Raw genomic sequence first — 23,867 nt, 5'->3', positions numbered from 1 at the left:
TGAGTCTTCCCTCCATGCTGCATCTATTAAAGAGACCTGATTCATCACACTGAGTCTGTAATTCTTCAGAGAATTAGCAACTCTCAACAAGTAACACAGAGAATTTCCCTTACAAAATCCTTTGAAAAAGCGGTAAATTGGGCAAAAAACAGATACAAAAGGAAACTTTCGTCTTCCTCGTTTGAGACCTGTAGAGACTTATTGTCACAACAAACATCATCAGTGATTATTGATACTGTAGTTGATGAAGACTCACCTGAATTTCCGCCTCTTCCACCAGCAGCACAGCCGGATAATCTTAGAACCTTCGGTCCACAGCCGACCCGGACAGAACCAACATCAATAACCGGACAAACCACTCACAATGTCCTTCAATCTCCCATGTCCACTTGTTCACAAAATTCACGGGTAAATACAAAAAAAAAAAAAAACAGGAGCTGATAGATGAGACTGACAGGACTCTAGACAGTAGTGTTGATCAGACTGTTGAGACTGAAAGAGAGACAGCGGTCCAAACGACTACTGAGACTCCCACACAACCTGAGACTATTGACACTCGAGACAATGACACCGGTTTGGTGGAGAGTGTACGACCTCACAGACAGACAAGGGTCCGACATCGACTGACGTATGATTCCTTGGGCAACCAGACTTCAGTGGTAGTCAGTACTCATGAGGTTACTCCAATAGAGGTCACATGTCATGATGATGTAATGTTATTTCCATTCCATCCTTATTACCAAGAGGTACAAGAGCACTTTTTACAAGTGGATAGGTTGAACAGAATGAGTGTAATGTGATTGTAAAAAAAATTGAAATCCAGAGATGAGATTTATTTTGTTACACATGTCATGAGGACATGACAGTTTCAGTGGGGGGAGAGTGTAAGAAGAAGAGTGGAAGAGAATGTAAGAACATTACTTACAAAGCTGCTGTCATCCTCAGGTTTCTACTGGCAACATACATAAACCACTGCACCCAGGCCATATAGATTGTTTTGGTTTTATTATTATCATTATTATAATTAGGTGTCTTGTGTTTAAACAGTGTTGTACCCATTACTTGTCTTAAGGTGTGGGATTCACTGAGTGTTTGACTGTAAAGCTTAGCAGATCAGAGTTTGATACAAATTCTGACAACACTGTATGCATGGATTTAAACTGGGTTATATTTTAAAATACCTACATGACTTACTTACTCACATGTGTGTTAGTTGCCTCATTTGGGCCTGATGGGAAGCTTTAAAAAGTTTACATTCTCATACTTTTTTTTTTTTTTTTTTCCATAGTAAACATAGTAAAACATAAAGAAAAACATAAAGTTTTACTTATTGTAAACTTCGTCCATACAAAATAAAACCACTGCAATCACTATTCCATATGATCAACAAATGGAATAGGGTGGCAATTACAAAGGTGACTATAACTAAGTTCTTTAATGGTATAATTGTCACTGCGCTGTTGTGTTCTGTTCCCAGAGTGTGGCATTTTGTAACAAATGTCTTCCTTTGTACACATCTGTAGAATGTCCTTGGATTGTCTGATCTTACATACAGTCCGTCAGCTCTGCGTGAGCAGAAATTGCTGACAGGATACACAACGGTGATGTTCTGGAAGCAGCTGTTGTCTGGTTTTGCTGTGGTGCTGCTGGCTGTGGTGACTTGCTCCTGTGGTGGTTGTGTGCTCTCAGGAGAGACAGAGCTTGTAGGGAGAGATTCAGTGGGAGTTGTTTCCTGTGTTGACCAGTCTGGGGAAAAAATATTGAACAGCATTGAAATAAATTTAACAATTGTTTAACACTAGAGAACAATTGTTTAACACTAGAGGATGTATTTTAAAGGTGAGTCTCACGCATTTTACTCATGAAATTCTGTTAATGCATCTTGAGCTGTACTGCTCAGCCTGTGAATATAGTTGTGTAAAGATGTTTGTGGCTCTGGAGGAGTTTTGTAAAATAAGACTTGGCAAAAAGCCAAAGCTGTTAAAACTGATGACAGCATCAGAGTTACTGTACTCAATTTGAGCTTGAACAGAAGCCTGCTGTACAAACTTGTCTTGGCATTTGGACTTTGAAAGACAAGGGCAATTTTCACTAGAAGGTCTCTATATTTAACTTTCCTTTTTGATAAAGCTTATAGTTAGGGCTGGCTCAGGCTTGCCTTGGACCAGCCCCTAGTTATGCTGCTCTACACTGTAAAAAAAAAAACTGTAAAAAAACGGTAAAAGCACTGGCAGCAAAGTTTCCAAACGAATACCGTAAAATTACAGTAAATAACAATATCACAGAAGTATGTACAATAACTTTAAAAAAACAGAGCAGATTTTTACAGTCAAATATAATTAAAATACAGCATATAATAGTTGATAAATGCCCATTATACTGTAAAATATCATACATAATATGTCAAAAAACATTAAAAAACAGATAACCTTCAGGTTAATCTCTGTAATTTTACAGTATTATTAAAAACTGTAAAAAAAACGGTAAGAGCACTGGCAGCAAAGTTTCCAAAGAGATACCGTAAAATTACAGTAAATAACCATATCACAGAACTACATACAATAACTGTAAAAAAAAGTTGATTTTTACAGTCAAATTTAATTAAAATGCAGTGTATTAGTGATAAACGCCCATTATACTGTAAAACAACATACATATTACGGTAAAAAACATTAAAATCAGATACCTTTCAGATTAATCTCTGTAATTTCACAGTATACATTATTTATTTTAGGAAATAGCCAAGTCTATCTACAGTAACTTCATGTTAAAATACAATTTTTTCCATGTACAATAACAAAGTTAGAATGTATAAAAAAGAACTAGGTTCATAAAATTTAGGATAACTGTCTGCAAATTAACAGTATTAATCTGTCATTTTATAGAATTTGTATATTAAAAAACAACCATTGGACAGTGGAAAAACAAGCTAAATACATTACAAATACATCGAAAATAGCTACATTTAATGCCTCTCTCTTTAAATTAAGGGTATTTAGTATTTATTTAATGGAGTGGTCTCGTCTACCTAGAGTAATTTCCTGTTTATTTATTGTTCTTTCATGTACAATCACTAAGAAATAATGTATAAAAATGCTAAAAATGCATTAAACGAGCGATGAATGTCTGCCCATTCACAGTATTAATTTGTCATTTTAAAGAATTACGAGATTTAAATATGTTTATTGGACAGTAGAAAAAAAGCAGAATATATTAAAAACACATCAAAAATAGCTATATTTAAGGCGAATCCCTGTAAATTAAGAGTATTTAGTAGTCATTTCATGAAACTGTTTTCTTATTGTGGTTTCCCAGAGTACAAAAACAATGACACAATGTATAAACAAAATATGCACCTTTAATCAAATAGGAATTTCTGCACATTTACAGTATTAGTTATTTTAAACAATTGGACAATGGAAAATTAAACACTGTACATCAAAATACATCAATATGTACATTTAAGGATAATATCTGTAAAAACTTCACTTTAGTATTTTTAACCCTGGGCCCAAATGACATGTTTTCAGTCACAATCCGATCAGCTTTCAGCAGCTGCTCCTGTGCTCAACAAGTAAGTTACATTGACTAGACCTCCATATACAGGGCAAAACTGGAAACACCCTTCATCTATAGGTAACATCAGCATAAGAACTACCTACCTACCTACAAAACAATTTAATTAAAATAATAAACACGTACTCGGGAGTTTTTTTGAGTTTGGCCCATGTTCCACTTGACAACATCGAGAGGGTGGACTTTAAGTCCTATACTACAGCCAGCCACCAGGGGGGTGATTGAGATGTTTTGGCTTCACTTGAGGAGCTGTCATGCTGTCCATCATACTGTATTACTATTGTGTGTACTATTACCATGTACTACCATGTACTATTCATACAAAGCATGTTAGATTGATTATGTAGTGATCCAGCTGCATAGTATGTGGATTATGTAAGCAGGAAACGCCCGTATGTATACTAAACTATCAAGAATTTTTGAGTATGCAGTGTGAGTTGACTGCACATACTCAACTTAATGCATTGCTAGCCTGATAATCAGACCAAATTGCCATTTCGTTTTACTGCATTATCCAGTCTGACTGCTCTCATAGCAGTCGTTAGCATAGAAGCTAAGTGTAAAAGCAATTTCTCAAGATACAAGTTGCCATACACAACTTTTGGAGACAGATGGACCTCGCCCAGAAGCCATCACAAGGGATGTGCAGGGGTAATACAACTCTGATATGAGGTGCGATGGGGTATATTTCATCCCCGACATCCCATTTCCTAAACCACATCTAAACAGAGCTAAATGTCTCTGGTGGATTAAGCTGTGTGGTAGACCGCAGTCAACTCAACGTAAAGAAGATAAATAAGGATGTCTACATTTTTTATAAGTAGGGTTTACGCCGATCTGATATTTGGCATTTTATGCAATTTCTGTGATCGGCCGTAATGTCTCAATTCACCGATTTGATCAATGACATTGTTGTGTTGAAACTTTTTGCAGATGCTCCTGTTGCATAGATTACAGATGGCTTGTGTTTTATCTGTCTCATTTACTCCAAAGAAGTTTCATGGCACAGACATGTTTGTTTGTATCTGAGAGCTAATGATTTAAAATTGAAAAAACTTTATTATCCATCTTTGTGGCTTTTGGTTTGGACTCCTGTCACTATGTGACGGACAATAAAGTTTTTTGAATCTAGAATCATTAGCTGTTGGACGCAACATCCATGCTGTCAGATACAAACAAACATGTCAGTGGTGTGGAACTTCTTCAAAGTGAGTGAGACAATTTAAAACACAAGCTATCTGCAATCTATGAAATGCTACAGTACCTCGTGGGGGAGCATCTGTAAAAGGCATCCCGCTTATACCATGGTCACTTACTAAAGAAATAAATGTTAAATCAATTATTAATAAGTTAATGTTTGTTTTCTTCCTTTAAAATCATAAGTTTTTCACAAGAAGCGGCTGAGTGGACTATTTAATATCTCTTGTTGTGACGCGTTGCCATGGTAACCGGCTCTGGCCGCAGCTGTTACATTAGGCCTAATCAGTGGAGGGAAGTGAGATGATTGCTTAACGTTATGTTAAGTGATACAAAGTATCATTTCAGAGGGCAAGTGCACCTCTTACCGCTTGTGTGTGTCCTCTACTGCCTTGCTATTGTGATTAATAAACTGTGAAACAACGTATGTTAACGTATGTTCTGAGTTTCTGTTGCCACAGTTACCAACTAGCATTTGAGCCAGCGCAATCGTTGTTTACTTTGAAATATTTCCACACAGCAGACATAAGCAGCATATCACGCACCTCAGCTTCAAAACAAACTGCTGCATTGTGCCGTGTTCCGCGCATGCGCTGTTCAATGGCGTCTGTCACAGACCCGCCCTGTAAACATTGGTATTTAATAAATACTATTTTATTCTCATTTATTTTTAATCACTAGCCCATATATTGTAAATGTGATTAAAAATAACAATAAATATACATATGTATATATATATATTATTTTTCCGATACCTGATCGGGACATAACGTCCGATATCAGATCGAGTCTGCAGTCACATGATCGGCCCCGATTTCCGATCACGTGATCGGATCGGGACAACCCTAACCGAAACGGATGCTAAAGCAAACATCTTTAGACAGTGCCCATCCGTGTAGGCGTGACAGTGAGATGGCAAGGGGTGGTACAAGGAAGCTTATGGAATTTATGGTGCTGGCCGACCTGCCTTTCAATGTTTGCTGGCATACTTTGATATAGACATATTGCTACCTCACGCGATGAGATCATGATCCATTATCAGTTTATTTAAACTCACTGATCAGCTATCGGCCCAAAAATCCTGATCATGTAAAGCTGTGTAAAGTCATAAGGTAAGTCAACACTGCATATGTATGGTATGAATTCTTTTTTCACTGCAGTGAAAAAGAAACCTATCCCCATGGGATGGCGATTAAAATTTGACATAATTACATAGGTTTTTGTAAAATATAATAGCAGAATCTACTTATTGCATGTTATTTGCAATAAGAGTAATTTTGAGGCCTTTTTCTCAATGCAATGAATGTGTAGTAGGAGCTGGACTCTGTTCCACAATTGCCAAGCACAGGAGCAGCTTATTAAGATGCACAGTAATATTTGGACTTAGGTCATGGCCATTAAACTTTGTAACTATTTCTTGCAAAAGAAACAAATGTAAAAATCATTTTAAGACACATTTAATTTGGGCAATACATACTGTGTGTGAGAAACTGTTGTCAGATCATTTCAAACTGTCTGTTCACTTGCTTGGCTGCTGGGGCCTCCTTAAATATCTCTGATTGTCCATCTAGGGAAAAAACAGACATTTGTTTAGACATTCCATGTGAACCTATTGGCGTTTTACAGACAAACATGAGAACTGAAATTAGCATTTCTAATTTGAGTTGTTTTTTTCTTATCATACATTACCAAAGTATTTACAGGAATCCTGAAGTTAATTTCAATGCCTTTTCAAAAGACCTTCTAAAAATATTTTAAGACCTCATCACCACTTCAAGCTGTAATCAGCAACACATCTTTAACTTACTAAGCAGTTGTAGTTTGCAATTAAATTTATAAAGCACAACCATACAACAGAACTCAGATAAGCTGGGAAGGAACAAAGTTCAAAAGAACAAAACAAACCAAAGGCAAGGATTGGACTGAGGAAGAACTGATATATAGAGAGAGAAATTTCCAAAAATTTTCACGTCAAATTTACACGTTGAGTAATAAGGATTGTTCCAGATGTCAAATGTCACAGGTATGGTGTGTGGGATGCCTTCTCCTGTTTTGCTGCGGAACAAATCTACCTATGGGTATCAATAAAGTTAACTTGAACTTGATTATGCATAACAAGCTGATCTGGCAAGGACTCTGACTGTGAGAAAAACTCTTAGCCATCTTTCCTGTGTATCACTGAGGAGAGGCTTCTATCTGGCCATTCTGCCATAAAGCCCATATCGGTGGACTGTTACTGTGATGGCTGACCTTCTGGAAGTTTCTCCCATCTCCACACAGTGACCATCAGGTTCTTGGACACCTCTCTTACCGAGTCTCCTCACCCCTAATTGCTCAGTTGTGCTGGGGGGCCAGCTCCAGGAGGAGCCCTAGTTGTTCCAAACTTCTTCGATTTAAGAATTATGGGACCACTGTGCTCTTGGGAACCTTCAATGTAGCAGATTTGTTTGTAGCCTTCCCCAGATCTGTGCCTTGACACAATCCTGTCTCTGAGCCCTGCAGGCATTTCCTTCCACCTCATGGCTTGGTTTTTGCTCTGATATGCATTGTCAGCTCTGAGACCTTATATAGACAGGTGTCTGCCTTTCCAAATTATGTCCAATCAATTGAATTTACCACAGCTGGGCTCCAATCAAGGTGTAGAAACAACTCAAAGATGACTGAGAGAATGGAAGCAACCTGAGCTTCATTTCAAGTGTTATAGTAAAGGGTCTAAAAAGTACAATGTGATATTTTACATTTTTAATAAACTTGCAAACATTTCTAAAATTCTGTTTTCACTTTGTCATGAAGGGATATGGAGTCTAGATTGATATTAAAAATGAAAATTTTCTGAACCCATTGTATTTTACAAGCTAACCAGGGCCATGCAGAGACCTCGAGGGAATGCGTTAAAAGGGGGCACATGGAGGAATATTACACTAATACCACGCACCAAGCAACCCATATGCAAACAGAATGTAACAAAGAATCTTACAACAAACTAGGGCTGAGCAATTAATCGAAAAATAATCAAACTCTAATGGACTCTGTTGCCATGACAGTAAAAGTTGCATATATTTAAGGAATTTGAAAACTTGTCTACAGTGATCATGTTAACCCAAACCATGATATTTTATAGCTTCAATCAAGTGGGTTTTGTGCTTAAACACAACTAGACTTTAACCACAGTGTCACACCAGTGTCACACCAACATCATTGTTTTCACTCTCAAAAGACACTATGTGAAAATATCACAAAATGTCCAGGTGTGAGGGCAGTGTAAAATACAAAACAAACTGAAAATACACAATTGTTCATCAAGGGTGGAGATAAACGTTCATTAATCATAATCAAGATTAAAAGTTAAATTAATCGAGATTTTGACTTTTGTTATAATCGCCCTGCTCTAAAACAAACCGATGCTACTGGAGAGGGACTATAATTTGTTTTCTCTTGTGTGTGTGTGTGTGTGTGTGTGTGTGTGTGTGTGTGTGTGTGTGTGTGTGTGTGTGTGTGTGTGTGTACACTTACTTTGGCTGTGCAAGGTGAAGCATCAAGGAGTATCTGTTTTCTATCAAAGCCAACAATGTGCCACTTTACTTCCTAAGAGAGACACAAAAGAGCAGATATAAAGAGTGATAAATATTCTCTTTTGAGATTACACTCAGCACATTACTCCCATCAACATTATATTCTTAAAAGTAATATTTGCTCAAGTGAAAACGAAAAGTTTAACAGAGCAGCAAATATGGTCTTACCTTCTCCATGTCGAAGTCTCCTTATTTACAGGCATGACATCAATACAAGCAGTTCTCAGACACATATGGGGAAACAGGAGAAAAAAGTCAGCCTGGCTCTGTGCAAAGCTAATAAAAGCTCACAAATTAACATGTACCAAAAATTCTTTACTACCAATATGTCATTTATCTAAGTAGTTCATATCATAGCAGGGATGTAACGATTCACTCAGGTTACGAGTTTGATTCATGATTTTTAGACCACGATTACGATTTTTCATGATTTCTTTTAACAAAATTATTTTCCAGAAAGATGACTGATTTTTTTAAATTTTTTTCTAATTTCTGTTCCGGAAAATCAACAAAAAAATCCATTGTACTGTATTTTCTTGCCTCCTTTTCAATACTGTATCAAATTAAACAATTTCTATTCCTGAGGAGGTAGACACAGTAACTGACTGTAAGGCACAAACTAAGGCAATTCTCCATTTCTGAGGTAGGTACAGTAGGTTAAGTTTCACTTTTGGGACCACACCGGAAGCGTTTTCAAATTAAAAACACTAGCTCTAGCGTCTCTGTGCAAGGAATCCCTTCATTTTTTAAAACAAGGCTTTTATTTTGACGGTCATTATCAACAGAAAACTCAGTGTAAAGCGATACAGCTGACAGCAGGAGACACGCAGCCTGTGCAAACGCAGCTGCAGCCCTTTTGACTCAACAAACATACGAGGCGCACGCACACGCAACGCACACGAAGATAAACGGTCAAAACTAATTTGCCTATCAGCTGTTTCATCACAGAGACCCCCCCCACCACCACCACCACCAATTTAACTCGTGATCTAATTTTTAACCGGCCCACGAGTAATTGTTACATCCCTATATCGTAGTCAAGCTTTCAGCTTCATGCCGAAAGTCCGATACAAGAGGAAGTGAAAATATCTACAATCACATAAGAAATCTAATAAAATAAAATTTTACACACACACACACACACAAAATAAATAAATAAATAAAAATGCAGAAACCCACATACTTGTGTTTGAGAAACACAGAAACATATACATGTCTCAGTCTCTCTTGCCTGGCTGCTTTCAGCTCCTGTGTGACATGGATAACGTGTGTAAATGCACTATACTAGCAACCAGTGCTAACAATACACGTTTGCATAACATGCTACACCACAACTATGCGCCTCTACAAGTCTAGACGCATTTCTTTTCAAAGTAATAGGTTTATGCATGGAAATGACTAAAAACGCCGCTCCATACACACAGCATTATTACGATGACCTTACAGCTGCTTCTGAACATTTGAACAGGACATTTCCAACACAAAACAATGAAACTACAGACAGCAGAGAAAACAATTACCTTCGCGTCGAAAGTCCGATACAAGAGGATAAAGCAGTATCCGATACGCAGTTGGACCACATTCAAATCACAAATAACAACTTTTATGAATATACATCAGCAGAGAACACAATTAGGACTAACCTCTGGCCATGTTAGAAAAGGCTTTGCCCGAAAGCACGCGTTAACAATTAATACTTTAGCTGTAAAATAAATGACCCGGCTGCCATCAGTCACTTAGTCACAAAACCATAGCTATCCGTTAATAATAGCTTATGGGATGGTAGCAATTTATCAGAGGGACGCTAACGTTAGCTTCAAGGCTGTCCACTCCAGGTATGAAAATGAATTAGAATATCGTTCACATGCGTTATCTGGGACACTTACCTCAAAGGGGCGTTTGGTTGACATGTCCGTTGTGGCTTTCTTTCATACATCCTCCTTACAGATCACGCGCCCACGAGGGCAAATCTTTCACGTGCATCACTCATGACATGCCTACTATTAACCTGATTGGACGGACACTTGCTTGGTCGGTTGGTCGTTATGAGCGGGACGAAGCAAACTGGAAATAGGCGCCAACTTTGAAATTTGAATCTGCCTAGTCTGATTGCATGAGGTGAATGACGTGCGTTTCTAATTAAAACAATTAAATAAATGAAAAATACATATATATACACATATATAAAATACATATACGTGTGTGTGTGTGTGTGTGTGTGTGTGTGTGTGTGTGTGTGTGTGTGTGTGTGTGTGTGTGTGTGTGTGTGTGTGTGTGTGTTGCAATACTTCACAATTCTGAGGAAAAGTTGTTGCAATATTTTATGAAAAAGTTGTAGAAAGTGGTAAACTTTCCATGACTAATTTACAAGAATAGCCCCACTGATGTTACATAGTTTAGTCTAAGTTAAGGGTTTTTGGATACACAGAGTTTGGTCAGTTCCTAATGTGCACTTCATCAATTTATCACTTACCACAACCTGAAAATGAGCACTAATATCTGTACATGAATAAGACACTGCATGTACAGTGGGTACGGAAAGTATTCAGACCCCCTTAAATGTTTCACTCTTTGTTATATTGCAGCCATTTGCTTAAATCATTGAAGTTCATTTTTTTCCTCATTAATGTACATACAGCACCCCATATTGACAGAAAAACACAGAACTGTTGACATTTTTGCAGATTATTAAAAAAGAAAAACTGAAATATCACATGGTCATAAGTAGTCAGACTCTTTGCTGTGACACTCATATATTTAACTCAGGAACTGTCCATTTCTTCTGATCATCCTTGAGATGGTTCTACCGTCATTGGAGTCCAGCTGTGTTTGATTATACTGATTTGACTTGATTGGGAAAGCCACACATCTGTCTATATAAGACCTTACAGCTCACAGTGCATGTCAGAGCAAAATGAGAATCATGAGGTCAAAGGAACTGCCTGAAGAGCTCAGAGACAGAATTGTGGCAAGGCACAGATCTGGCCAAGGTTACAAAAAAATTCTGCTGCACTTAGGGTTCCTAAGAGCACAGTGGCCTCCATAATCCTTAAATGGAAGACGTTTGGGATGACCAGAACCCTTCCTAGAGCTGGCCGTCCGGCCAAACTGAGCAATCGTGGGAGAAGAGCCTTGGTGAGAGAGGTAAAGAAGAACCCAAAGATCACTGTGGCTGAGCTCCAGAGATGCAGTCGGGAGATGAGAGAAAGTTCTACAAAGTCAACCATCACTGCAGCCCTCCACCAGTCGGGGCTTTATGGCAGAGTGGCCCGACGGAAGCCTCTCCTCAGTACAAGACACATGAAAGCCTGCATGGAGTTTGCTAAAAAAAAAAAAAAACACCTGGAGGACTCCAAGATGGTGAGAAATAAGATTCTCTGGTCTGATGAGACCAAGATAGAACTTTTTGGCCTTAATTCTAAGCAGTATGTGTGGAGAAAACCAGGCACTGCTCATCACCTGTCCAATACAGTCCCAACAGTGAAGCACGGTGGTGGCAGCATCATGCTGTGGGGGTGTTTTTCAGTTGCATGGACAGGAGGACTGGTTGCAATCGAAGAAAAGATGAATGCGGCCAAGTACAGGGATATTCTGGACACAAATCTTCTCCAGAGTGCTCAGGACCTCAGACTGCAAGGTTCACCTTCCAACAAAACAATGACCCTAAGCACACAGCTAAAATAACAGAGTCGCTTCAGAAAAACTCCGTGACTGTTCTTGAATGGCCCAGCCAGAGCCCTGACTTAAACTCAATAGAGCATCTCTGGAGAGACCTAAAATGGCTGTCCACCAACGTTCACCATCCAAACTGACAGAACTGGAGAGGATCTGCAAGGAGGAATGGCAAAGGATCCCCAAATCCAGGTGTGAAAAACTTGTTGCATCATTCCCAAAAAGACTCATGGCTGTATTAGCTCAAAAGGGTGCTTCTACTAAATACTGAGCAAAGGGTCTGAATACTTACGACCATGTGATATTTCAGTTTTTCTTTTTTTAGTCCATCCATCCATCCATTTTCTATGCCGCTTATCCCTTTCGGGGTCGCGGGGGGGCCGGAGCCTATCTCGGCTGTCAACGGGCAAGAGGCAGGGTACACCCTGGACTGGTCGCCAGCCGATTGCAGGGCACAAACAAACAACCATTCACACACACACACACACACACACACACACACACACACACACACACACACACACACACACACACACACACACCTAGGGGCAATTTTAGAGTCACCAATTAACCTAATGAGCATGTTTTTGGTCTGTGGGAGGAAGCCGGAGTACCCGGAGAGAACCCACGCATGCATGGGAAGAACATGCAAACTTCACACAGAAAGGCCCAACCCGGGGTTAAAAAACATAAAATCAACTTAACCGCACGCGCTAAATAACCTACAATTTTGTGGAAATAACTACGGATTTATGTAATTTTATATACATTTCTTCATTACAATTATTGGGAAAGATCTGTAAAATGACATCATATATGATGTAAAATTACATTTGAATATAAAAAAGACAAGCTGCCTTTAAAAACATACTAATAATGTAATGTTACTATGGTTAATTATGTCTAATTTTAGGGGTAAATGTTTAAATTACTGCTAATATACATTAATCTACAGTTATTGTCTTTTTGAAAATGGTGATAAACCTGTAAAAAACAAAAAAATATATTCAAAATTACAGTGGAATGTGTACTAATACAATACCATATAAATGGTAAAAAATTTAAATTACTTCCAATATCTAAATGTACAGGCACTTTATAGTTTAAAAAAGCAAAAATCTGTAAGAATACAGAATACTCTCTGTAAAATGACATTATTTAAAGTGCACTTTCTGTAAAACAATGTATTTTAAATTGTCTTTTTACAGTAATGTACAGTAAATTACTTTACAAATACTACTTATTACCTCTAAAAAAAACATAAAATCACCTTAACCACACATCCTTAATGAACTGCAATTTTTAATGTAAAAACTACAGATTTCTGTAATTTTACGTACATTTCTTCATTATCATTATCAGGAAAGATCAGTAAAATTACATTTGAATATGAAAGAAATATGTTAAATTACCCTTAAAAAACATAGTAATACTGTAATAATAAATTATTAGTGATTAAATGTTATTCTAAAGGTAAATATTTAAATTATGGCTAGTATCTGTTAATTTACAGTTATTACATTGTCTTATGGAAAAAGGTGGTAAACCTGTAAAAACATACAGAAAATTGTATGTAAAATTAGAGTTAAAGGTGTACAAATACAATAAATTGTCATTAAAAAACATAATATTAATGTAATCTTACATTATGGTTAATTAACTGTAATTTTAAACATAAAACCTAAAATTACTAAAAATATCTGTAAATCTACTGGCATTTCATTGTTTTATTGGAAAACAGGAAAAATCTGTAAAAAAAATACAGAATATTTCCTGTAAAATTACATATTTTTTTTACAGTGTAGGATTAGACTGTCGGGGGACCTCCAAAGATTCAAGCTCCTCTGTTCTTCTCTCCCTCTCCATCTGCATGCTGTCATGTCCTACCACAGCGTGTTGCTAACTTAGCTTCTTCCCTGTAGTCTTCGTGCTTTGTCGTCTCACAGGTTCCCATGGATAGTGGCTAAATCTGGATTGTGGATTACAGCTACGTCTCCTGCCATGGCCATGCCTGACACCCACTGCAACTGCTACTAGTATTAATACATCCACTGTCAGTGTTATTGTTATTGCATTTCTGTCTGTCTCTCTCTGTCGCTCTGTCTGTCTCTCTCTCTTGCTCTCTCTCTCTTGCTCTCTCTCTCTAACCCAACCAGTCGAGGCAGATGGCCGCCAACCCAGAGCCTGGTTCTGCTCAAGGTTTCTGCCTGTTAAAAGGAAGTTTTTCCTCATCACTATTGTCAAGTGCTTGTTCATGAGGGAATTGTCGGGTCTCTGCAGACAAAGAGTTTAGTCTATAAGAGCTCTGTATGGAAGGTGTCCTGAGACAACTTCTGTTGTGATTTGGCACTATACAAATAAAATTGAATTGAATTAATAAAAAGATGTTATTTGTTGCATTTTGGAAAATGTAGTATTTCATGTTTCTGGTTTTTGGCCTAAAATAGGAACTCCAAGTCTGCTATCTCTTTATTTCTATCATTCTTTTTTTTCCTTTTTTTTTTTTTTTTTTAACTTGTGTCTTGTGAGACCCAAACCTTATGGAAATGCAATACTAAATTGTTAGATTCTCGCTTGATGCTTGATTAGCTGTCTTATTGTCAGAATATATATTACTGGCAATGAATGTTTAGCCTTTTTGCCTACATTTTTGTTTTTTATTAAAATTTTACTTTTTATGATTTAACTTATTGTTGTGTCTTCCATTTTTCATTTTCACAGCTTCCATTATGTCCTTTCTCCATCCAATGGAATAATTTAATTAATTTATTCATCCTGTATTGTTCTTAATGTGAATAATTAATCCGCAGATGCTCCCATTCAAGAGGATACCAAACTTTTGATCAGCTTTTGAACCATGACAAAGGCCACAATGTGGCCCACTGCAGACCAGTGATAGTATGAGCTGTCTTTCTGACTGTCAGAAATGCCTTTTGCTAAATTCCTTATGGAAACAAGAATCCAAAACTGAAGCAGTTGCTGATCACTTGCAGACCCTACCAGCTAGTTAAAAGCAGTAAGAAGTCAGCCATCAATAACATTATAAAACAGAGCAGCCAATAAAATAGAATAATAAATAAAGAAAATGAATAATATAATCACTGCAACCACAAGAGGTCCTTGAGCATACAGTCATAAATGTGGAGAAAAAATATTAGACTGATGGGTCCAGTAATATGTGAGATTAATGCGTGCACGCACACACGCAAAGGCATGATCCCCTCCAGTTAATAAAATTGAAAGTTAAAGGTCTTACATTTATGTGTAAGAGCTAAAAGTGAAACAGAATCACTAACTGCACATTCATTCATCATATTACATAAATTGATTACAATTTACCACTTAAAAGTATATCATTATATCATGTGTATGGTATAATTAGTGACACGCTGCATAAAAGCACAGTACATGGACTTCTTTAATTGGATTTTGAATTGAGGACAGTGCCTCTGAAAATGTTTGAGGCCATGAATTGAATTAATGTCCCTGGAATAAAGAAAGTATGCAGTAATGTAGCCTCACCTTCACTGAGTTTATGCTTTAGATGGGATATGAGTGGGTATTCGCCCTGTTCACAGAACTGTCCAGAGAAGTCATCCATATCCAGTGTCCACACAGCAGCTCCTCCCAGCTGCCGGCTCTTCAGATAGTCCACCTGTTAGACAATCAGAGGGAGGACAATAATGGAGACAATAACTCACATGGAGAGAAATTTATTGAAATCTGTCCTTTTCCACAGCAAAGCCATAAACTGTACCTTGACATCATAGCTCCTCTGGTTATCAAAGCCGACCCACTGATTGCCTTTGACAGCATATGGAACTTTCTGACCATCAATCCACTGAACTGAGGTGCCTCTCAAGAAGGAGCAAGTCTGATAAAGAACAATAGAGTGTCTGTCACAGTAATTATGTGTGTTATGTTCATGCTGATGAAAACGGAGTAATACTAAAGCACTTGCAGCTGTAGAGGTAGTAAGACTGTGGTTGACAGTAGCAGAGGTTAGCACTGAGCGATAAAACGATAACTATATGTCTCGCGATAGACACGTAATCAATATCAATAAAAAAATGTGTTCGATAAAACATTTGATTTTTTTTTTTTCTTTGTCGGAAGAAAACAGAAGTTGTGAAGCAAGGTTGGTTGCATGAACAAAGGCACTTGCTCTCAGGTGGTGCTTTTCATTACGTTGAATTGTGCCTCCTCGTCTCCTCTCTCCTTCGTCGACCCGGAAGTCGTTTCCCCTCCACCATGATGAAGAATCTTCCAATTGCTTAAATGCACCTGAAGGAGATGAGGAGCGAGGAGAGAGGAGGCTTCTGAAGGAGATCAGAGTGAGGATACACCGGTGTAGCCTACGCGGAAGTCTTTTATTATTTAAGGGGCGTGTCGTATGTGGCACACGTTTGAATCATGGGGTGCTTTTCATTCCATAAATTGGTCTCCTCGTCTCCTCCACTCGCTTCCTCTCCTCGCGTCTTAGCTCCGCCCAGCGAGGACATGAAAGAGGGATGCAAGGAAGAGACGTGAGGACGGAGGAAACGAAACTCCGAAATGAAAAATCCTCACTCCACAGCGTCAGTCCGAAGCGACGTCGATTACTGATGACGTTTGCACAGCTGTAAAAGCTGTAAAACATGGGGTGCTTTTCATTACATTTAATTGTGCCTCCTCGTCTCCTCTCTCCTTCGTCGACCCGGAAGTCGTTTCCCCTCCGCCATGATGAAGGATCTTCCAATTGCTTAAATGCATCTGAAGGAGACGAGTAATCAAGATTACATTTGTGAAGACCTGCTCCCGCCATGATTCAAACGTGTGCCACATACGACACGCCCCTTAAATAATAAAAGACTTCCGCGTAGGCTACACCGATGTATCCTCACTCTGATTTCCTTCAGAAGCCTCCTCTCTCCTCGCTCCTCGTCTCCTTCAGGTGCATTTAAGCAATTGAAGATCCTTCATCATGGCGGAGGGGAAACGACTTCCGGGTCGACGAAGGAGAGAGGAGACGAGGAGGCACAATTCAACGTAATGAAAAGCACCCAGTGAATGCTGCAGCGAGTGAAGAAATCGATAAAAACAGGGAAAGTCAGCTCGCCAGTATGGCTGTTCTTTGGATTTTATAAGTCAGACCATAGTCAGACCAATGTGGTCTGTAAATTATGCAAGACTGTCGTCCCCACCAAGACCGGTAATACCACAGTCTTGTTTAACCACCTTAACCGCGTTCAACCTTTGGAGCACAGCCGTATTCTCCAACGTCCAACAACATCTGCAACTGCAGCACCACCGCACAAGCAGCAGACCACCATGCAGAGGTACTCTGCTTCAGTGCCTTATGACACATCATCTAAAAGGCACGAAGACATAACGGAGGCGGCGGCATATCATATCATAAAGACACACCTCACTGAGCACTGTGGAGAAGCCAGGTTATAAAAATCTCTTACAAATGCAATAAACACACTTGCAATAAACATATAATTGAATAGTTCATGTATGTTTAGAGTAAGAAGAGTGACTAAAGTAATTCATATGTCTAGGCTGGTTTTATAGTTCAGTCAATCTTACTGTAGCTACTGTCAATCATGTTTGTTTGGTAGCACGGTGGCACAAGTGGTAACACTGTCGCACTACACCTGGCCTCGGTGCCTGCTGCTCGAGGAAAAAAAGGGGCCTTTCTATGTGGAGTTTGCATGTTGACCCGGGGTTTCCTCCTTAAAGAATCCCCACTAAAAACATGCAAGAAGATCACCGTCTGACCAACGGTGATGAACGAAAATGGGTCCAGATGATGGCACCGGCGTGGGCTGGCGGCTGGCAGCCCACCGCTCCTGGTCTGCCGCGGAGGAAAGACGGACCAGGATGGGTCAAAAGCGGAGAAAATAATTTCACAAATGCATGGCGTGTGTCTAGTTTCCTCCTCCTGTAACATGTGTGCAGTGATCATTAAAAGTAAAATCTCATCTCTTTTTTGTATGTTACAGATGTCGAGTCTACCTCAGTTTCTGCAATGTTTACAAAACACTGTACATTTTTACACTTCTATTTAAATTTATTATTTGAGTGTTTTCCATGGTTGTGCTGACATTTCCTTTCCTTTCTGCCTTGATAGCTGAAGGGATTATAATCAGAGGAAGGTTCAATTTAAAATACAAATGTTTAAATTTAATGTATTTTTCGCCTGATCCTTATTTTAAATAGGTCATAGAAAATATGAATAATTATCAATATCAACCGATATAAAATACTTATATCATTATACAGTTTTCAGCCATATCGACCAGCCCTAGCAGAGGTAGCAATGGTATCACTAACACCAGTAGAACTACAGTACAGCAGCATTGCTAGTGATAGCACCCAGGTAGATGATTAGGCTGTGTGAACACAGAACTGCAGGAGCAATTGACAACCTGAAGCCCATGAAGACACAATAACACAATAAATTACTCAAAACCCGATTAAAGATCTTCCTTTAAGTTAGCACAGTTTGAAACATCAGGTCTGACATAATGTATATTTACAGGCCATGCAGGCCATAATTTTCAGAATAGGTACTAGAGCTCATTTGTCATGACTTTTCCTCTTTTGTGTTTCATATGTTCTCTGTTTCTCTGAGTTTTCTTGTTCTTTTTGGGGAAGAATTTCTCAAGTAAATGTAGACAGTGGAAAAGATGTCAGCATAACAGACAGCAGAGAAATATGAGTATAATACCTACCTGAATGACATCACTGACCAGTTTCTTAATCAAGGGATGGAAGACTGGATTTGTGTTACTGTAACTAGAGATATAAAATCTGACTGTGGGCAATGGGGAGGAAGCCTGAGCAGAGCTAAGCCAGACCAAGCAGACAGCACTCCTTATCTCTCTTCTTACTAATGAAACAATACATTGCAACAATGAGTTTATTAATTGCATATAAGAAGTAAAACTAGCAACTGAGACCATCTCACTTGTGAAAACAGTGTAGCATTTTGTATATGAAGCTATATTAAAGTTCCTTTCACCGTAGTCTTGTTCTGGGCAAAAAAGAGTGAGTTCATATGACAGTAGCCGTACAGACTCACTGCAAAGTGCTGAGAACGTTCAGTGCTAGGCTTACCTGTGTACTGGTTATGCCAGTTACCAAAAACTGCAATGAAGCATACTGTGATGACTGCTTAGTATAGTGGCAATAGTGATGTCAGCAATGTTAGCATTATCAATAGCAGTGTCTGTGGTAAAAGTTGAAATGGTTACTAATGTGATTATGTAGTTGCATATATGTGTTCTTGTTACCTCATAGTAAGACCAGATACCAATCTGCTGGGTGTAGGGCCCGGGGCAGGCAGGGCCACTGACTGGGGCTCCCAGGCCCGATGCTGTGGTGGAGATTGTAAAGGAACGAGCATGAATGGGACAACCTAGCAGCAACTTCCCTGCTGGGGCTCCTCGCTCCATCCAGTACTGAATAACATAATCCTGAGAGAAAAGAAAGGGAAGAGTCATTAACCAGGTTAACATTTTCTATCAAATCAATTTACTTCCCTGGGTTGAACTTGTGATATGATGGTTGCATGATACCTAGAAAAGATCTGGTACTATCCTTTAATGTAAACTGTAACTTACTCTTGTTTTAGCAGCAGAAACACACCTTTTCAGTGACCTTGTTAACACACAGTTGCTTATTTACACATCCAGAAGTTACGGAGCAACATTACCTTACATTTAGAGTCCTGAGAATTACCATACAGCTCTACTCTTAATAATAAGTCAGTGTTGGGTGTTCAGCTTTGCAATGGCATGAAAGTGGCCAAAAATCAGTTAAATTTGCCAAACAAAAATGTTGGAAGGGTATTTATAGTATATAGTTCAAGATGTGAATATATAATGGGTTTGTTTTTTGTTTTGTTTTTTTAAAAAAAGGGGGGTAATTACTATGTTAGTGCTGTTTTCAGAGTACAGTGAACTGTGGTGGGCTGTCACTCGATCTTGACTACCATGTAGGTCAAAAGTCTTAACACTGATGAAGTCCAGGTACCTAAACACACACAAAATCACACCCATAGAACAAAGAAAGAGGTGGGTTTTAAGCATAATGCGATCATGTGATGTCAAAAGAATTCAAACTGGAGTTGAAATAAAGAAAGTCTTACTTTGATATCTCCGAGGGTTCATATCCTGTATCAATAACATCTGTTTGTGCTGCCACGGCTGCAGAGAGCATCAGTTGTGTGTTACTTCCTCCTACGTTCTCAGCTTCATAGGCCTCTGAAAGCTCCTTGAAATCAATAGAAATTCATTTGCAGTTTTTCTAGTTACTCAGATCAACAGATCATATTATGCTTCATATCACTGCAAACCGCTTTTGATTTTCAGCCATCTTGCCCTCAGCCCGGCACTGTTGTTAACTTGTAATACAAACCATCACACTGAGAATGTCAGTAACATTCAGCAATATACTCTCTCTCTCTCTCTCTCTCTCTCTCTCTCTCTCTCTCTCTCAGGCAACCAAACAATATCCATTTGCCAATAGTGAAACAAGATCAAGAGTCCATAAACAAAAAGTATTAGGGTAGCAAGCCTCAGTTTTGAGCATCTGATTTTTTCATTTGAAACTTTGAAACTAGTGATTACATTCAAGCCACAGAAATGAGGCACCGTTTTGTAACTTATTTCAACTTAACAACTAAGACTGAAAGATGAAACATTTTAAAGGGGGGGTGGGGGGGTGGGGAGCAGGCAAAGAGCATCTAGCCTAACTGTGACCGCATGTTCAAGAAAAAGAAAACACAGGAAAAGTGCCCATCTGCATGCCCCTATGCTAGATGCCACATGCCCGTCTAGTGGAGAAAATGAGATGTTGTGCCACAAAGGCTAGCTTACATTCTAGAGATTGTTAGTGTTTTATGACAAAAATGTTGTAGGTGTAACTTTACTGTAAATATGAGTCACATAGTCAATAAAACTATTTTAATTTTAAACAGGGTTTGGAACTCTTTCAGAATAAATGCATCACAACTTTCTCCCCCACCACATGTTGGGGCCTTTCTTTAATCTTCTCTCCAGCCTCTGAGACAGCATGGTCTCCACTGGTCTCCCATCAGCGTACCTTGCAGAGCAGAGTGAACCTCTGCTTGTCCTCTGCAGGACTTCCACGAGCAACAGGGTACTCCCAGTCCAGATCCAGACCATCAAAGCCATGAGTCCTCAGGAATTTGATTGAAGACTGGATGAATGTCTGACGATTAGCTCGAGTGGACATCATGAAGGAGAACCTGCAGTAAATGGTGAGAAAGTTGTTTGTTCTCCGAAATGACAGTGTGACGTGATAATGAACTTAAGTGTTTTGAAGCCCACTGAAATATTTGGATTGAATGACTGACATTTCACACATACATATATATATATTACTTTGACAATTGTAGGGCTGCAGCCAACAATGATGAAAATGGATTATTCAGTTGATTTTTATAAATGATTGATGTTTTAGTCTATACAGCATCAAAACAATAATGAATGCATATCTGGAGTTCCAAGTTTCAACAGCAAAACACAAATGGCTGACTTTGCTTGACCAACACTCCAAAACATATTGATATTTTTTATTGGATAATGAAATTTATTATTATTATTATTATTATTATTATTATTAGTAGTAGTAGTAGTAGTAGTAGTAGTATTTGGCCTGCGATAACTCTTGTAATTTTGCTACTTACGAATCTGATACATACAAGTAAATTGGTGTGTACTTGCAGAGATTTAGAAATAAATGTTTTTGCAGATTCAGTTAGCATTTCAAGTTACCTACACTGGCTTAAGAGGGTTATAGTCTGTCAACATACTCTGCTAAATAGTCATTCTTTGCAGCCAAACGATCACTTGGGAAAGCAGTAAAAAAAAAAAAAAAAGTTCCTCTGCAGCTATTCTTGCTTTCAGTCAGCAGATGGAGAAGTTTCATAAACAATAATAGACATCAACTCACTGAGGTCCATCGTTCTCCTCTCGAACAGACAGTAAAGTCTTCAGTCTGGGGTTTCTGTTCAGGTACACACAAAGAAAATGAGCGGCTGATTGAGCAGACATTTTAAATCCCATATCCACAATTTTAATGGACCAACTCTTACCTGTTCTTGAGCTCAGTGAATGATTTGTAGAGGCTTTTCTCATTCCACTCATACTCAGTTATCTCATTGGCATGGCTAATAATGGCAAAGGCATAAACCAGGTGGGTACAGAGGAAGGGGTCCATGTTATCTGGCAAGAATTTCCCCACACCAGTTCTGTACCGTGACCAGTTGGTAAAATAACATACCAGTTTGGCTGTGGTTGCTGGATGAAGGAAGAACAAAACATTATCTGAGCGCACAGTACTGATGTTTAATTAAAACATGAGTTCCTATTGCTTTTCTTAAAATGTGCCACTTACCAATCTGAATGAAGAACTGTAGAGCCACTGCAAGGGGCATAACTCACATGTTATTACAGTTGAATTAACTGCCATATTTAGCAGAAACAAGTACAGTACAGTACAGTACAGTAAAATGATACAATTATAGGAACAACACATGAAATTTCTCACCAATTGTGGTTGCTATTCCTGCGTTCATCTCAGCTGTTCTCTGCTCTCTTCCCAGTGGGAGTTTCCCATCATGTCTCGCCTAACGCTGTGGGACAGTTACAGAAAAATAGAAAATGTATCCACCGTGTAACGTCACTCCAGTCTGACATCTCACATTACAATGAGATCACATGCAGAAGTATTTGGTGCCCTTAATACTGTTCTTAAAGTATCTTTTTTTTTTTTTTTTTTAATTTAATTAGAAGAATCAGGAACACACAATAGAAATACTTTTTCAAGTAAAAGTCCTGCTTTAAAAATCCTGCTTAAGTGAAAGTACAGAAGTATTTACTGAGACATAGTCATAAAACTTCAGTAGGCTTATATTACAGGTAAAATGAACCCGAACTGTCACAGAAGGAAATGATCAGTGTAAGTGATGTTCATTTAGAATGAAAAACATTTTTTATCCAGGAAACTTCCCATGAGGAAGTCAGACAAGGCCATAGTATGAGTACATGTACATAGCAGCTTCATGATTTGTTACTGTGTTTGTTACCATTTGGCTAACCATGTTCCTGGGGTTTAGGCTATTTTCAGACACAAGATAGACAGTCACCAGAAAATGCCTTGTTTGTTTTGTTGTTGCAAGCACAGAGGTCACTGTTCTTCTTCTGTTCTATGAAAATAAATGGACTGAAATCAGTCTGTGTAAGAAGTTGTGAGTATAATTTCATTACTATAATAAAAACAGATCAAGAGCCGCCTTATTTACACCTTAAAAAAAATTGACCCTGACAGAAATCATAAAAAACTACAACAGAAAAGTGTTTTGTTGTACTTTCTTTTCTTACAGGTGAAGCCCTTGGACTTGACTCATGTTGAGCTGGTGCATCATAGCTGCACCTGTGTGGCTGGATTGGTATTATGTAACCAGTGTGTTGCTCTCCTGTTCCTGTCAGGACATTGCTCCCAGCTCTAAATCCCAGCAGTTCTCCCAGGCCTCAGCTGTACAGACAGCAAGCAGCAGTGGCACGAACCAAGAATTCTGCCAGGTCTGAGAATAATCTAATTGTCATTCAAATACTGCAGCTAAACACAAATCACGCTGCATACAGTCCTCATCTCATCATTTCTACATATTGCTTAATTTCACAGGGTGTAAAACAGGCCCTGTAGAGAAAATGGCTCTGATGTTCACGAAGCCAAACCCTGTTCACCATCTCATCTGTGCCAGGGTCAACTGTTTGCCAACGTGAATGCTCCTGCTAAATCTTCCAGATAAATTGTACTGCTTCACTGGAGTGT

At 38.6% G+C, this 23,867-nt stretch overlaps 1 protein-coding gene across 1 annotated transcript; it reads right to left on the bottom strand.

Annotated features, from left to right (window-relative positions):
* Positions 1-461: 461 nt before the first annotated feature.
* Positions 462-22,467, bottom strand: LOC139328696 (chitinase-3-like protein 1). The gene is made up of 11 exons (XM_070958636.1): positions 22,428-22,467; positions 22,126-22,330; positions 21,984-22,037; positions 21,111-21,276; positions 20,155-20,279; positions 19,937-20,039; positions 19,298-19,480; positions 15,775-15,891; positions 15,540-15,672; positions 1,554-1,746; positions 462-492 (listed from the first exon to the last, which is right to left on the bottom strand). Exons 1-11 carry the CDS (start codon positions 22,465-22,467, stop codon positions 462-464), a joined length of 1,350 nt encoding a protein of 449 aa, XP_070814737.1.
* Between the last annotated feature and the right edge of the window lie 1,400 nt (positions 22,468-23,867).

Source organism: Chaetodon trifascialis, chromosome 3 (genome assembly GCF_039877785.1).
Source record: "Chaetodon trifascialis isolate fChaTrf1 chromosome 3, fChaTrf1.hap1, whole genome shotgun sequence".
Classification (NCBI taxonomy): Eukaryota; Metazoa; Chordata; class Actinopteri; order Chaetodontiformes; family Chaetodontidae; genus Chaetodon; species Chaetodon trifascialis.
This window is presented reverse-complemented; position numbering and strand designations above follow the sequence as displayed.

Coding starts and splice junctions, on each gene's coding strand:
- LOC139328696 (XM_070958636.1), bottom strand. CDS start 22,467: ATGCCCCTTGCAGTGGCTCTACAGTTCTTCATTCAGATTG. Junction 22,331..22,427: donor ACAGTTCTTCATTCAGATTG/GTAAGTGGCACA, acceptor TCCTTCATCCAG/CAACCACAGCCAAACTGGTA. Junction 20,040..20,154: donor GAACCCTCGGAGATATCAAA/GTAAGACTTTCT, acceptor GTGTGTGTTTAG/GTACCTGGACTTCATCAGTG.